The 15614-nt window shown below is 50.2% G+C and overlaps 1 protein-coding gene across 1 annotated transcript in view; it reads right to left on the reverse strand.

The window, feature by feature from the left end:
* ZZEF1 (zinc finger ZZ-type and EF-hand domain containing 1) overlaps positions 1-15614 on the reverse strand; it is a 100399-nt gene that overhangs the window by 10905 nt on the left and 73880 nt on the right. The window contains exons 45-51 of the mRNA XM_029928749.1: positions 7241-7425; positions 5832-5951; positions 4222-4413; positions 3389-3489; positions 2197-2332; positions 1734-2093; positions 140-283 (exon numbers count right to left, since the gene is read on the reverse strand). Coding sequence (XP_029784609.1) covers positions 140-283; positions 1734-2093; positions 2197-2332; positions 3389-3489; positions 4222-4413; positions 5832-5951; positions 7241-7425 — 1238 coding nt within the window. The remainder of the gene's footprint in view (positions 1-139; positions 284-1733; positions 2094-2196; positions 2333-3388; positions 3490-4221; positions 4414-5831; positions 5952-7240; positions 7426-15614) is intronic.

The raw sequence follows: 15614 nt of genomic DNA on the forward strand, positions 1-15614 counted from the left end.
GACTGGGCTGTGGAGGCCCCCTGTCTCTGGGACCACGGAGGCCCGCTCCTGGTGGGGACGGCCCGGAGGGGAAGAGCCGCAGTAGGTGCTGATGAGCTTCGCAGCACCCCTCGCGGATCCCACACGCCCTGCAGCGTACCTCAAAGTTGGTGTTATTGTTGTATGGGTGTTTGGACTCCCTCACTTGCACCTCCATCCCGGGCTCCTCCATGAACTGGCAGGCGGCCAGGGCCATGGTCCCCAGCATGCTCTCCCGGCAGCCCTGGAGCACCTTCCGCAGGATCTGACGGGACATGAAGCAGCGAGTGTCAGGGCCTGCCAGTGGCAGGAAGGAGGAGGAGCCCATTCCCACCCAAGGCCCATCCAGAAGGGCTGGCATCACCCTGGAAGCCAACCACACCGGCCGCCTCTCACTGGGGGGGCCCTGCTGTAGACCGGGATGCTGGTTTTCCTGCTGGAAAACCACTGCTGAGGCCTTGAGAGGGTCGGAAGAACCAACCGGGGGGGGGGCCCTGGGTCCTGAAGAGCCCTGAGCTCAGCAGGGGAGCGATGCAGACATGCCGACGGCGTGGGGAACCAGGGGCCCATGGGGCGAGGGTGGAGAAGGCCATGTTCCCCTCTGCCGCTTCCAGATGAGATGTGTGGCTACAGCTGAGCTGCCAGCACCTCAAGGGCTGTGTGGCTGGGGACAGATCCGGGACTTACAGACCGGTGGTGTTCTTAGATGGGCAGATTAAGGGTGAGAGGATAAACTCACATCCTAAGGAATCTTCGCATACGGTGTGCGCGTGTGTGGGTGAGGGTGCATGGTGGTGTGGGTGCCCAGGGGACAGGGATGAAGAAGGCAGCAGCAAATGTGACTCAAGAGTTATGCGCCTGGAGTCTGGGAAGGCAGTGACAAAGCTCCCCGCGGCCCCCGCGGCCTGGACTAGGCTGCCCCGCGGCGTGGGCCCTTGTGTGCACTCCCCCCGGGAAGCCCCGCTGCCCCCCCCCCCCCCGAGTCTCAGGACAAAGCTAACGATCTGACGGAGCCGGAAGAACAGAGCCAGGGGCGCCTGGGTGGCCCTGTCGGTTAATCAGGTCACGATCTCACGGTTCGTGGGTTTGAGCCCAGCGGGCTCTGTCCGGACAGCTCGGAGTCTGAAGCCTGCTTTGGATTCTGTGTCTCCCCCTCTCTCTGCCCCTACCCTGCTCACGCTCTGTCTCTCAAAAATGAGTAAATATAAAAAAATAAAAAGTAAAAGAAGAGTGAGAGCAGACCCAGAAGCCCAGAGACTCAGAACCGGGTGTGGGGTTGGGGTGCAGAGGCAGGGGGCTTCAGACAGGCCCCTGGCTGCACTTCCTCACGACCGGACTCTCCCTGGTTACACCGCAGCAGGCGCAAGTGCCCTGGGGCCAACGTTCCGGGGACAAGACACAAACCACCCTGGAGGCGTGCTGTGCTGCGGGAACAGACCAGTGGCCATGATTCAGCCCACCCCCTGGGTCTGGCACCCCGAGCAGAAATGGGCCAGGGAGTCCACAGAGCCAGGCTCCATGGGATCGGCAGGTCGAGCGCTCTCTGCACACCAAGTCTGCCAAGGCGGTGAGCTCTGCTCTGGGCCAGGACTTGGGAGAGCCCAGCTGTGCCCGCAGCCCGCCTCTGCCACATCCGGAGGAAGCGTGTTCAAATGTGGGGGCGCAGAGGAGGCACGAGGAGGGCGAGTGCCCAGCCTGGCCCAGTACACAATCACCTTCTCCCACTGATGCTTTTCTTCCAGCTGCATGAACATATCCAAAATGTAGGTCATATGGGCCGGGCCGCTCAGCTCCAAGATGTCCTCGCTCACGGGCACATGCCCAGGCCACTCGGCGAGCAAGGACGCCAGCACGTGGCGGGCATACAGGACGGCCGTGGCCTCGTTCACGCGGAACAGGTACTCGCGGACGGCCCTCTTGCTCTTGCAGCTCAGCTCCTTGTGCAGGAGGGCGGCGCTCTTGCTCCGGCGCTGCTGGGCGTAGCTCTGCTGCAGTTCGCCCTCTGTGCTGGAGATCAGCTTCTGGGTCACGGGGTTGGACTCCGCAGTGGCCTGGTCACAGCGTGCGGGCCGAGACTGCAAACCCAAAAACCACCGTTATGGCGGCCCGCCCATCCCAGCTGGCTGGGGGGCGGGGGTCAGGGGCAGACCTTCCATTTCCAAGGTGGAGGCGACATACCAGACACGGTAAGATAATCATGTCTGTGTCCACGGCCTTGGCGCTCTGCTCCTCCAGTCTCAAACTCTTACTGGGCTGCCACCTCTGAGCCAGGGTCCGGATCCTTTCGTCCGTGGTGAGCTCATCCCCATCAAACCTGCGGAGAAGGGGCGTGAGGCTGGGCACAAGAGGCACAGAAAGGGAAGAGTTCAGCCTGCAGTGGAACGTGTCAAAACACGGATGGGAGTTATTTTCCTGCGACTCTGCAATCACATCATCATCCTCCACAGTGTGCGACACCAGTTCACAGCGCTTGTTCGCTCAGGCACACAGATGGGCACGCACACCCTTGTGGCAGAGAATGCAAGCCATCCCTCAGGACCCACGCTCCCTTGATCCTAGAAATAAAGTTCCTGGGAGCTGAAGCAAGATACACAGCCACCCGGCTGGTGATGTGGTTCCAGCGCCCCCTGAGCTAGATGTGCTGGTGCAGCCGGGCTCTCCCCAGAGGGAGGCCAGTGGGGTACCGCGTGCCGCTTCCGGAGCCCACCCTCAGGCGGCGTGTGAGGACGCACTCCTCTCTCTAGGGTCTCCCCCCCCTCCCCCCCGCAGGAACAGAGGTGGCACAGCTGAACCATCTGGTGGCTCACGGTCACTCCAAGGAGCAGAGCTGCCTACCCACCCTGGACCGTCCACGAGAGGAAAAACAAATCCTATCTTCCTTGACCTGACACGAGAAATACGTACAGGGAAATAGAAATACCGGATGAAAACGTAAAATTAAAGTTAAAATGGAATTGAATGTAAGTTAGAACAGGAAGTCGAAACCAGGACATGAGGGACAGAGGGGGAGATGCGCTGCACACGCAGGTGGGAGCTGGGCCCAAGAGCCGGCCCTAACCTCCTGGCCAGAGAAAGGAAGCGTTAGTAACTGTGCGGTGACCCTTGGGGGAAGCCTTGGAAATAATGTGCGTGGTGAACAAGCAAACGACACTCGGGCCGGAAGGCCCTGCTCAGCGCTGTCTGTCCCAGGATGACGTAGGAGAGAAACCTCGGCATCGTCTCGATGTCCGCACCCGCGAGGGGCACAAGCAGCCCTCAGGGGACGGCCACGGGCGCAGTCGCTTTCACACTGCTCTCAGAGGACCACGCGCCGGCTCCACGTCGCGGCCTCCCAGGACTTTTACCCACGCGCTGCCGGCAGGGTCCTCACCTCTTCTGAACCTCCAGGAAGAAGGAATCGGTCCTTTGCATCTGCAGCTCGTACACGGCCCGGAGAATGTGCAGGGGGGCACGGAGGGCGTCGTGGGCCATCTGAGGCAGAAGACAGACGGTTTAAAAGTGTTTCAACACCTCGCGGTCACCTGAACTCAAAAGGGATAAAACAACTATTTTCTCAAGTTACGAATACTGTGCGGTCACGTACAGCAAATAAAATTATAAACTCTAAAACATGGACTGTGCCATCTGCTATCGTTAATTCAAAGGAAAACATAACGCACGGAAACACCAAAAGAAACACCAGGCCCCCAAACGCAGCGCTAACGGCCAGAGCTGCCACCCGCCACCGCGTCCCTGCCGGCTTCTCCGCAGCCGCCTCGCCCCGTCTGACCGCCGCCCCCGGAAGTCCAAAGCTGTACTTCCTTTTGGTTTCTGCGGAAACTAAACTCGCGTTCTGACCTCCGGCCCGTACCCGTGTGCTCGTTGTGCGGGAGCTGCTCCGAGGAAGGGCGCCTCCCCCGCGACGAGCAGCCCCGGGGGGGGTGGGGTGCCAGGGAAGGGCTGCAGAGGCCGCGCGGCTGCGCATGCCTACTTCACAGGAGACACGACCTAAAGCTTGTAGACCCCAAAAGCTTAAGAAGTACTACGGTAAGGGCTTCTCCATTCTTCCAGATCACTTATGCATTACAATTCCAACTGTGTCTTCAGGAAGGGGCCTCCCAGCACGTCAGACATCCTCGGACCGAGGGGAAAACAAGGTGCAAGCCAAAGAGAAGCCATCCCGTGGGGCCCCTCCGCCTTCCACGCCACGGCCCCAGAACTCACCAGGAAACATATTCTGGTGGGCTCGTCCAGGCTTTCCAGAGGATCCAGCTTCCTCCGCTCTGGCTCTCCAGGGCTGCTGGCCGAGCCGTCCGCCTCCTCCCCCTGATCCCCTTGCTCATCTGGCTCCAGGGCGGTGTGCTCGGCGGAGGTCTGGACCTCCTTCTTTGAGGAGTAGAGCATGATGGACAAAATCTAGGGGCAGGAAACCGGGCAGGGCGGGCGTGTGGGTGTGCAGCGCGAAAACATCATCCACAGCTTTAGCCCTCAAAGGATAGAAATTATTTGACCTCTTTAAAAGATATACAGACTCACAAAAAGAATGTGAAATGAGTAAAGAAAGAAAAAACACGAAAACATGTTCGGTTGTACCTGTCATCAAAGAAACGCTAACTAAAACTAGTAGGGGTCTCTGTGTTTATTAGCTTGGCTCCCGCAACGCAGATTGGTCCACTCTGGAACTCATCTTGGTGAGCTGTAAAGACCTCCAAGAGTATCTACTACCTTTACTGCAGCCAATAACTCACCTTTTAGGAATAATGTAAAATGTGTAAAAAGTTCACTCATATTACGGACAAAGAGGCCGGAACCTGCCATCATGTGTCACGGACAGCCATTAAACATGGAAACCTGCCTAGCGACTGAGGGACGGGTTGCCGCACGCTCTCTCTGCATCTGAGGCTGTACGTGTAACTCGGACACAGAAGAAAATGAGTAGAACAAGGACACACGTGACATGCTAACAGGAGCTGTGTGTGTGAGGTGAACCTTGAGGTTTTCCTTATAGTTCAAACTTTCTGCAATATGGTTCTATTATTTGAATAATAAGAAAATTTTAGGGGTGCCTGGGTGGCTCAGTTAAGTGTCCGATATCAGCTCAGGTCATGACCCCAAGGTTCGTGGGTTCGAGCCCCGTGTCGGGCTCTGAGCTGACAACTCAGAGCCTGGAGCCTGCCTCAGATTCTGTGTCTCCCTCTCTCTCTCTCTCTCTCTCTCTCTCAAAAACAAATAAGCATTAACATAATTCATTTTAATTTAAAATGTTTCCTCAGATCGAGAGCCCAGAAGCTCTCCAGATTCCCCCCATTCCTATGCTTGGGCACATGTGCCTGCAAACTCAGCAAGGCCGCTCGTGGCTCCTGAGAGCTGGTCCTCACGCTCAGGCCTGTGGGAGAGAAGGCGGCCTCCCACACGGCAGCAGCTTGTCCCGGCCCTGCAGCCCGTACTCTGGAAACTCCACAGAGAACCACAGGAATTCTACTAAGAAAGATCGAAGGCCTACAGCGACTGTAATGAGATGAAAATCACCGACTAAAATCTTACACAAAATAAATATAACTGAGGACAAACTCAGAAACTGATTTTAGCTCAAAGGGCCTTTAAAGGGAAATAATAATCAAGGAATCGCTTTACTGCCAGGATATCATGGCCGGCCGCCTGTGTCCAGAGAATACTTGTCCTGTGTTTTCTGAGCAGACATCAAAGTCACCCTCCCTGACGGAGAGGGCAGGTGTCACAGCCCCTGTGTCCAAGAGGGACACACACGAAGACAGAGGGAGCACGTGCTGCGCCGCCCTGTCCCCCTGCAGGTGGGGGCCGCGCCCAGCCCTTACCTCTAGATCCCGGAGGAGCCACGTTTTACTAAAACCGGTCCCTTTGCTGCACTTTTTCACCAGCAGCTTCAGCAAATCCGACTGAAGGAAGGTCGCATGGGTCTCCTCAAAACCGTGAGCCTGCCAAACAGAAGGGGTGACCTGCCGCCGGCACGCAGGGAGGAGACAGCCTCCTTCAGAGCACCCCATACCCGGGAAATTCCGGGCCGGCAGGAAGGACGAGACCCCGACCCTCAGCCCTCAGCAGAGGCCGGGCCTTCGGCTTCCCAAAGCTTCCCGGCGTCGGCACACCAACACCCGAATCCCTACCGGCAGCAGTCGGGGCTCCCAGGCCGCTGCGGGCTCGCCTGCTTCTCTGCTCTGCGCTCACCTCCCTCTGGCGCACGGCCCTGGAGGCCTGCAGGCGCTGCCTCGGTTGACAGCCACGCCTGCCCCGGGCCTGGCGTCTGCAGCTCCCCCTGCACACGGGGCTCTGCCCGGACTCCCTCTACCGCCTCAAATCTCACCTCCTCAGAAAAGCTTTTTTCTGATTCAAGGTAGTTTTCCTTGCAGGCTCTGTGCTGTCCCTCTTGTAGGCTGGGCTGTAAGCTCCACCTGCTCTCAAGTTCAGGGCTACATGGCTCCCGGGTGCTCAACAAATATTTGTGGAAACAGGGAACCAGAGACAGAAATGGTCTGCGCCTTCAGGGATTTATTCTCTCTTTTACACTGTGACAAATGCCATGGAGTCGGCAGCCTCGGCCCCCTCCCTGTGAGCACTCGGGGCTGGGCCGGAGCAGGAGTGCCCTCGTGCCCGAGTCCTTCTGTGGTCCCCTGGGCAGTTCTGCCAAAGTCCAGGGACTTGCACACTTTTAAAATGAAACTCTTCTTTCGTGGCTACTTCTGGGGGGAAGATGGTCCTACACGCAATCCCTTCCCCTGGGAGGCCCCTCGGGCAGCAAAAGAACCCTGTTCCCCTCAAGTGGAGGCTGGCCGTCTGCACCCGCTCTCACCCAGCTCCTCACGCGTCTCCCTCCTCCCCCCAGATCCACCCAGCACATGGCTCAGAGCCCCCGAGGATGCTGCTCCCTGTTCTCCCCTTCCTCTGGTCCCCTGACGTGCGGGAGCTGTGGTTTAGGGGGAGAGAAACTGTTTGGTCTAGTTTCTTCCCATCTTCGAAGGTTATGTGTCCATTAGGCAAACACCTGGTTTCGGGAAAGCGTACTGAAAAACTACAAAGAACCAACTACTGGGAAAAATCTGGTTTTTCCTTCAAGTTATCCTTGTGCAAGGCCCCAAACATTCCTAAAAATAATCGAGATCCTCTGATTAACCATCCACCGAAATCACATGGCATTTCCGTGATGTAAATGCCCACAGATGTGAAATCATAGCCGACCCATTAGCAAACGGCAGCAGCTCACCATTACCTTCAGTGTTTTACATAACCCTTTGAGGGCCAGGGACAGGACCCAAGTTGCCTCCACGCCCTCAGGACCATGGCTTTCCATGCTGGTCTGCAGCAGGTGACTGGCGATGAAGGCGAAGTGCTGGGAGTAGCGGCTCAGAGAGCTGCTGCATTCCTTCCCTCTCTGGGCCAGCTGGTAGTCCTTCACTGCGGGGTGACATCGGGCAGGGAGAGAAAGGCACAGAGTCCAGTGAACGCCTCCTGCAGCGATGTCTCTTCCCTAGTAATACACCTTTATTGACGTAAAAACTGCAGACCCAAAATGCAAATTTCCCTGGCTTCAACTTAGCCATCATATTTAAGGCTGGCTTGCGGGTGAGCACAGAAATGGCACCGGGCCACCCATCCATCAAGCAACTGGGAGAGACAATTTACATTCCCACCACCTTGCACAAACAGGCTGCCTCCAAAACTGTTAAAGGAAGTCCTTAAATACAGCACACAGAAGAGGCTTCCATTTCCAAACAAAACTAAGATAGGCTGAATTTACTCTCCTATCTTAAACAAAAAGAACATTTAAAAAAAAAAAATCACATGAAACAATGCAGATTCTAGGCAACCAACAGTATAGGACTATGATCCCCCATTCACGAGACATAAACCAGGGGAGACTTCTAACAGCCTGGCCTTCTGGAAACAATTTACAGGCTGCAGAACAGCCCGTGGAAGTCCAGGCAGAGCCCCGCATTCTCAATGAACTGATGAGGAAGAGGTCAGAGACACAGGGGGTGTGGGAGACCTGTCTACAGGGGCTACAGGACCTTCCTCATGAGTAGGGGATGGCTTCTGGCCGAGTATAATCTACATGAAGTCGAGAGCAAACTCCCTAGAGAGAAAACCACCCAGTTCTAGGAAGGAGCCACCAGAAGCAGCTGGACGGACAAGTTCTGGAGCTCACACAAACCTGGGCATACTGGTGGGCATACTGTGTCTTCCCACCAGTGAGAGTGGAGGTATCCTGGGGGGGGGGAGCAATTATTTTAAGATATAATGGTTGAAATTTTTCTGAATTTGATGGAAACTGTAAATCCACAAATTCAGGAGCTCCTTAAATCTCCAGGCAGAAAAAAAAAGAAAATCATGTCAAGACACATTACAATCAAAATGCTAAAAACCAGTGATGAAAAGAAAAATCTTAAAAGCAGCCAGAGAGAAAATACATCTGAAGAGTAACAGAGAATGACGGACTTTGTGGCAAAAACTATGTAAACCAGAAGAAAATGGACCAATAGCTTCAAAGTATTCAAAAAAAATTTCTCAGACTAGAATTTTTTACACAGCAAAATTCTCTCTCAAAGATAAAGTCAAAATAAATTATTTCTTTGGTTTGGTAGGACATCCAAAAAAAATTCTGTAGCAGCAGACCGGAGGTACAAGAAATGTTAAAAGGCTATCAGACAGATACCTGAAGCTGCACAAAGGAATGAGGAGCACTGGAAATGGCAAATACGTATGTAAATAAACATAAAAGATATTGTTTTCTCATTATGAACATTTTTTAATGTTTATTTTTGAGAGAGCGAGAGCGAGCATGAGGTGGGGAGGGGCGGGGGGAGGGACCGAGGCAGAGCAGCCTTGGTGCTGACAGTAGAGAGCTCAATGTGGGGTTTGCTCCATGAACTGAACTGAGATCATGACCTCGGCTCAAGTCGGATGCTTAACTAACTGAGCCACCCGGGCACCCCTGTTCTCACTCTCTCTCTCTCTCTCTCTTAAATCTTTGCATACTTCTTTATTTACTTAGGAAAAAAACCTAGATGTAGAATCTCTGGGTCAAAGAGAATACATATTTGAGTTCTGTATACACGTCACCAGACTGAATTGTGTTGGGGGAAAATCAGGTATCAATTTATACTGGCACCAACAGTTTAGGAGAGTCAGCACCTAGCTTCAGTACTTGTGATATGAGAAACTTCTCTCCCGTACTGGGGCCGCACCCATACTACATAGTCTGAACTCACTGACGACAGTCTGAGCCTGATTCATCTTTGTATTCTCCAAAGCACTGAAAATGGCATTGGGGCTACAGTGGATGCCCAATAAAGGTGGTTCTTCTTTTTTTTTTTTAGTATCTAAAAAAAGTTTTTTTTTTTTAAATTAATAGTTTATTACCAAGTTGGTTTCCATATAATACCCAGTGCTCTTCCCCACAAGTGCCCTCTCCATGACCATCACCACCTCCCCTTCCCCACTCCCTCTTCAGCCCTGAGTTTGTTCTCAGGATTCAAAGGTCTCTCATGATTTGCCTCACTCCCTCTCCCCAATTCTTCCCCCCTCCTTTTATTTTCCCAAGGTCCCTTGGTAGTTTTCTCCTGTTAGACCTATGAGTGACAACATATGGTATCTGTCCTTCTCTGCCTGACTTATTTTGCTTAGCATGACACCCTCGAGGTCCATCCATTTTGCTACAAATGGCCAGATTTCATTCTTCCTCATTGCCATGGAGTACTCCATTGTATATATACACCACATCTTCTTGATCTATTCATCAGGTGATGGACATTTAGGCTCTTTCCTTGATTTGGCTATTGTAGAAAGTGCCGCTATGAACATTGGGGTACATGTGCTCCTATGCATCAGCACTTCTGTCTCCCTTGGGTAAATCCCTAGCAATGCTATTGCTGGGTCATAGGGGAGTTCTATGGATAGTTTTTTGAGGAGCCTCCACACTGTTTTCCAGAGCGGCTGCACCAGTTTACATTCCCACCAACAGTGTAGGAGTATGCCCGTCTCTCCACACCCTCGCCAGCATCTGTAGTCTCTTGATTTGTTCATTTTAGCCCCTCTCACTGGCGTGAGGTGGTATCTCAGTGTGGTTTTGATTTGTGTTTCCCTGATGCTGAGTGACGCCTAGCATCGTTTCATGTGCCTGTTGGCCATCTGGATGTCCTCTTTGAAAAGTGTCTGATCAAGTCTTCTGCCCATTTCTTCACTGGATTGTTTTTGGATTGGAGTTTGGGGAGTTCCTTGTAGATTTTGGATACTAGCCCTTTATCTGATATGCCATTTGCCACTATCATTTCCCATGCTGTCAGTTGCCTGTTAGGTTTTTTTATTGTTTCCTTTGCCATGCAGAAGCTTTTTATCTTGATGAGGTCCCAAGAGTTCATGTTTGTTTTTGATTCCCTTGCCTTTGGGGATGTATCGAGGAGGAAATTGCTGCAATTGAGGTCAAGGAGGTCGTTTCCTTCTTTCTCCTCAAGTGTTTTGATGGTTTCCTGTCTCACATTCAGGTCCTTCATCCATTTAGAGTTGGTTTTTGTGTATGGTGTAAGAAAGTGGTCTAGTTTCCTTCTTCTGCATGTTGCTGTCCAGCTCTCCCAGCACCACCTCCTAAAGAGGCTGTCTTTTTTTCATCAGATACTCTTTCCTGCTTTGTCAGAGATTAATTGGCCGTACATTTGTGGGCCCAGTTCTGGGTTCTCTATTCTATTCCATTGGTCTATGTGTCTGTTTTTGTGCCAACACCACACTGTCTTGATGACGACAGCTTTGTAGTAGAGGCTAAAGTCTGGGATTGTGATGCCTCCCGTTTTGGTTTTCTTCTTCAACATTACTTTGGCTGTTCAGGGTCTTTTGTGATTCCATACGAATTTTAAGATAGTTTGTTCTAGCTTTGAGAAGAACGCTGGTGCAGTTTTGACGGGGATTGCATTGAATGTGTAGACTGCGTTGGGTAATGACATTTCCACAGTGTTTATTCTTCCGATCCATGAGCTCAGGATGTTGTCCCATTTCTTTGTGTCTTCTTCGATCTCTTTCATAAGCTTTCTACAGTTTTCATCATACAGGTCTTTTACATCTTTGGTTAGGTTTACTCCTAGGTATTATATGTTTTTTCATGCAATTGTGAGTGGGATCAGTTTCTTAATTTCTCTGTTGCTTCCTTTTTGATGTATAAAAATGCAACCGATTTCTGTAGCTTGATTTTGTACCCTGCGACTTTGTTGAATTCATGGATCAGTTCTAGAAGTTCTAGAAGGTCTAAAAGTGTGCATGGTATGATCTCAATGCGTTTGTATTTATGGAGGGCTGTTTTATGACCCAGTATGTGATCTATCTTGGAGAATGTGCCATGCGCACTCAAGAAGAAAGTGAATTCCCTAGCTTCAGGATTCAGAGTTCTAAATATATCTATTAATTCCATCAGTTCCAGTGTGTCGTTCAGGTCCATTGTTACTTTAGTGATTTTCTGTCTGGTTGACCTATCCATTGTTGTAAGTGGAGTATTAAAGTCCCCTGCAATTAGCACATTCTTATCGTTAAGATTGTTTCTATTTGTGATTAGTTGTATTATGTATTTGGGTGCTCCCGAAGTTGGCTCACAGATGTTTATAATTATTAGCTCTTCCTGATGGAGAAACCTTGTAATTATTAAATAATGTTCTTCTTCATCCTTTGTTCCTCCTTTACTTTAAAGTCCAGTTTATCCGATATAAGTATGGCTACTTCGGCTTTCTTTTGGTGTCCAGTCGCATGGTAGACATTTCTCTATTCCCCTCCTTTCAATCCGAAGGTGTCTTCAGGTCTAAGGTGAGTCTCTTGTAGACAGCAAATAGGTGGCTTTTGGTTTTTTATCCATTCTGCTACCCTGTGTCGTTTGATTGGAGTGCTCAGTCCATTTACATTCAGTGTTATTATTGAAAAATGTGTGTTTAGACTCATTGTGTTCTTTGTAGAGTTCATGCTTGTATTAATATCTCTGGTATCTTATATTCCTTGCTACATTTCTCTCATAGAATCCCTCTTAGGATTCCTTATAGGGCTGGTTTGGTGGTGATGAATTCTCTTAATTTTTGTTTATTTGGGGACACCTTTAGCTCTCCTTCTATTTTGAATGACAGGCTTGCTGGATAAAGGATTCTTGGTTGCATATTTTTCCTGTTCATCACATTGACGATCACCTGCAATTCCTTTCTGGCCTGCCAAGTTTCAGTAGATAGGTCTGTAACCACTCTGATAGGTTTCCCTTTGTATGTCAGAGCCCTTTTATCCCTAGCTGCTTTCAGAATTCTCTCTATTTTGCCAGATTCACTATGATATGTTGTGCCGAAGGTCGGGTCACGTTACCTCTTAGGGGTGTTCGATGTGCCTCTTGAATTTCAATGTCTTTTTCTTTCCCCAGAGTAGACAAACTTTCAGCTATAATTTGATCCAGCACCTCTTCAGGACCTTTTTCTCTTTCTTCCTCTTCAGGAACGCCTATGATACTGGTATTGTTTCAATTCATTGTATCACTCAGGTCCCGAATTCTCCTTTTGTGCTCCTGTATCAATTTCTCTCTCTTTTTATTGGCTTCCTCTTTTGCTATAACTGTGTCTTCTATTTCACCTATTCTCCTCTCTGCTTCTTCAATCCGTGCATTGGCAGCCTCCATTTTATTATTCACCTCATTTATAGCCTTTTGAAGGTCTTCTGTCTTTGTATCAATAGCTTCTCTGATGGCTTTCATGCTTTTTTCACGCCCAGCGATTAATTTTATGACAGTTGTTCTAAATTCTTGTTCAGTTATGTTGTTTGTGTCTGTTTTGAGCAGTTTTGTGGCTGTGATTTCTTCCTGGAATTCTTTTAGAGGAGGGTTCTTTCGTTTTGTCATTGTGGCAGCCTTCTGTCTCTTGTCAGTTTTAAAAGCCCGTTCAGCTCTGTGTGCTTGTTAGTGTTGCTCTATAGAAGGAGGCTTCTGACTGTCCAGGGCCTGTCGTTTCAGGAGATGCTCTTTTAATGCTGTTTCTCAGTTTCTCTTCTTATGCCTGATTAATTTCTCCCCCTACTCAGTGATATTTAGGACTCTCCACCATGTGTGCTTTGGCTTGTTTCTTGAAGTAGCCCTGAAAAGGGAAACAGACAGACAAACACACAGGGAACACAAGCACACAAACGCACAGACAGATCCGGTAAACAAGCAAATCAAAGGAAAGAAGGAGTGGGAAAGAAAAGAGAGGACAGGAAAGTAGGAAAAAAAAAAAGCCAGGGGACAGAGAAAGCCAATGATAAAGGACAGTCTGAGAGCATAAAACCTGAAGAAGGGAGAGATAAGAATGAGATGAGGGAAGAATATCTGGATGGTTTCGAGTTGATCTAATCACAACAGTGCATAAATGTTGGTCTTTCCCAGACTCCAGGTGGGAAAGGGAGAAAACGAGGAAATAGGAAAATAGAAAGGAGAAAACAAGGAAAAAATTACTAAAATTAAAAATTAAAAAGAATTAGAAAAGAAAAAAATTGAAAAAAAGTAAAAAATAGCACAAAAAGAGGAATCCAGCTCTCTAGCGCAGATGGAGGTGGTTCCATGTAGGTAGTTCAGGTCTCAGGGGCTGCTCTCTGAGGCCCCGCCTTAGTGGATGCAGCAGAAGAATCGCGGCTCCACGCCCCTCCCAGACCATGGATTGCCACTCTCTTGAGTCCCCCCCCCCCCCCCCCCCCCCCCCCCCCCCCCCCCCCCCCCCCCCCCCCGCTGCAGGTTAAATTGTTTCAGTTTCCTAAATTCCGCCTGGTTTCTAAATCCTAGTCTACACACTTTAATGCTTCCACCACCGTTAAAATGCTCTCAGGTAGTCGGGTGGCTCTCTGGCTGGGACTGCGTAGGGGACTGGGGAGCCGGTCCTTCCCTGGTCCCACGCGAGGTCGGGAGAACCAGCCCACTGCTGGGGGCGGATTTCTCTCCCCGTGTGCCCAGCGGCTGCACCTGAAAGTTTGTATCTCCACCCCGGGCTGAGGTCTCCCTCTCCAGAGATCATGCCATGAGGTTTTCAGCCTTGCCGTCTCTTCCCCTTGGCTCCGTGCAGCCCCGCACGGCTGCCCTGAGCGGCCCGGACAGCACTGAGCCGCCCTGCACGGCCCTGAGCCGCCCCTGGACACGTGGCTCTGCGGGCCCAGCGCCAAGTTTCTGGGCGCTCTCTTTCCCGGCTCTGCTTTGAACAAACAAGAGAAGATACAAATTATCCAAAGCAGGAATGAGAGAAGTCAGCTGTGCCAGATGAAGAGAAATTAGAGATCCCCCACTGTTCCCTAAGTAAATGGACACATACCGTGCTCGTGTGTCATGTTAAGATGTCAGTTTTCCCCAAATGGATATGCACATTCAGTGGTGATTTAAGAGTAACTGGCAAGTTGAATCTAAAATATATACAGAAAGGCAAAGGAACTAGACTACCCAAAACAATGCTCACAAAAGAATAACAAAGCTGGAGGACCTGAGTTCAAGACTTAGCATAAATCTACCAAAATCATGAGAAGGCAGTATGTGAGTTAAGCCACATACACAAATTAATGGAGTGAGACAGACCCGATAAATGGACCCAGACGTGCGGGTCAACCAATCTCCAACAAAGGTGACAGAATAACTCAATGGAGAAGAAGTCTGTTCAACAAATGGTCGTAAAAGAACTGGATGTTAATATGCAAAAAAGAAAAAAAGAAAAGAAAAGGAGAAAGAATGAGAACCTTGACTTCACCTCTCACCACACGCAAAGTGGCACAGCGGGTGCCTGAGGCTGACGCTGAGGGAGAAAGCAGAACCGGGCACGGAACGGTTACCGTGCTCCAGTTTGTAGGCTGTTTGGGGTTCGGCAAACTAAGTCAAAGGTCACCCATGATATACTTCCACACCTCTACTGATGGAGCAAAATGGAAAGTGCCGTGAATGTCAACACACTTATTCAAAGTTATTTCACACTCATTTAGCCACCTGACTCCACAATCTATTTAAATTACCCACTACAACACCAAGTACCCTGGCAAATGGAAAAATCACATGCTCAGAACCTAAACATGTCCCACCAAAAACACAGAGCCACATAAAACAAATGACAGCAGGGCAAGGTCCTTCAAATTTACCTTAATTCAGGGTCCATGGGTGGCTCAGTCAGTTAATCATCTGACTTGACTTTGGCTCAGGTCATGGTCTTACAGTTCCCTGTGTCAGCGCTGCGCTCTGACCCTGCAGAGCCTGCTTAGGATTCTCTCTCTCTGCCCCTCCCCTATTTACATTCTCTCTGTCTCTCTCAAAATAAATAGACTTAAAAAAATTTTTTTTTACCCTAATTCAACCACATTTCTTCAGAGGTGAAGAAAAAGCAGCTCAGGGACTCACAACTTGTTTTTTTAAAAAACCATGTGCAGGGGCAAGAACCAAGGTATCTTCACTGATTTCAGAGTATGCAGAGGTTGGACAACTTCCTTTCATTCTTAGAAAAAATAATTATGCTAAAATCAACAAGTGAGGCAACAACAGACGCTGGCCGGTATTTGGAGAAAGACACCTCATTTGCACTGCTGGAGGGAATACAAACTGATACAGTCACTCTGGAAAACAGTACAGAGGTTCCTCAAAAAAT

This window comes from Suricata suricatta, chromosome 17 (genome assembly GCF_006229205.1).
Source record: "Suricata suricatta isolate VVHF042 chromosome 17, meerkat_22Aug2017_6uvM2_HiC, whole genome shotgun sequence".
In the NCBI taxonomy this organism is placed as follows: Eukaryota; Metazoa; Chordata; class Mammalia; order Carnivora; family Herpestidae; genus Suricata; species Suricata suricatta.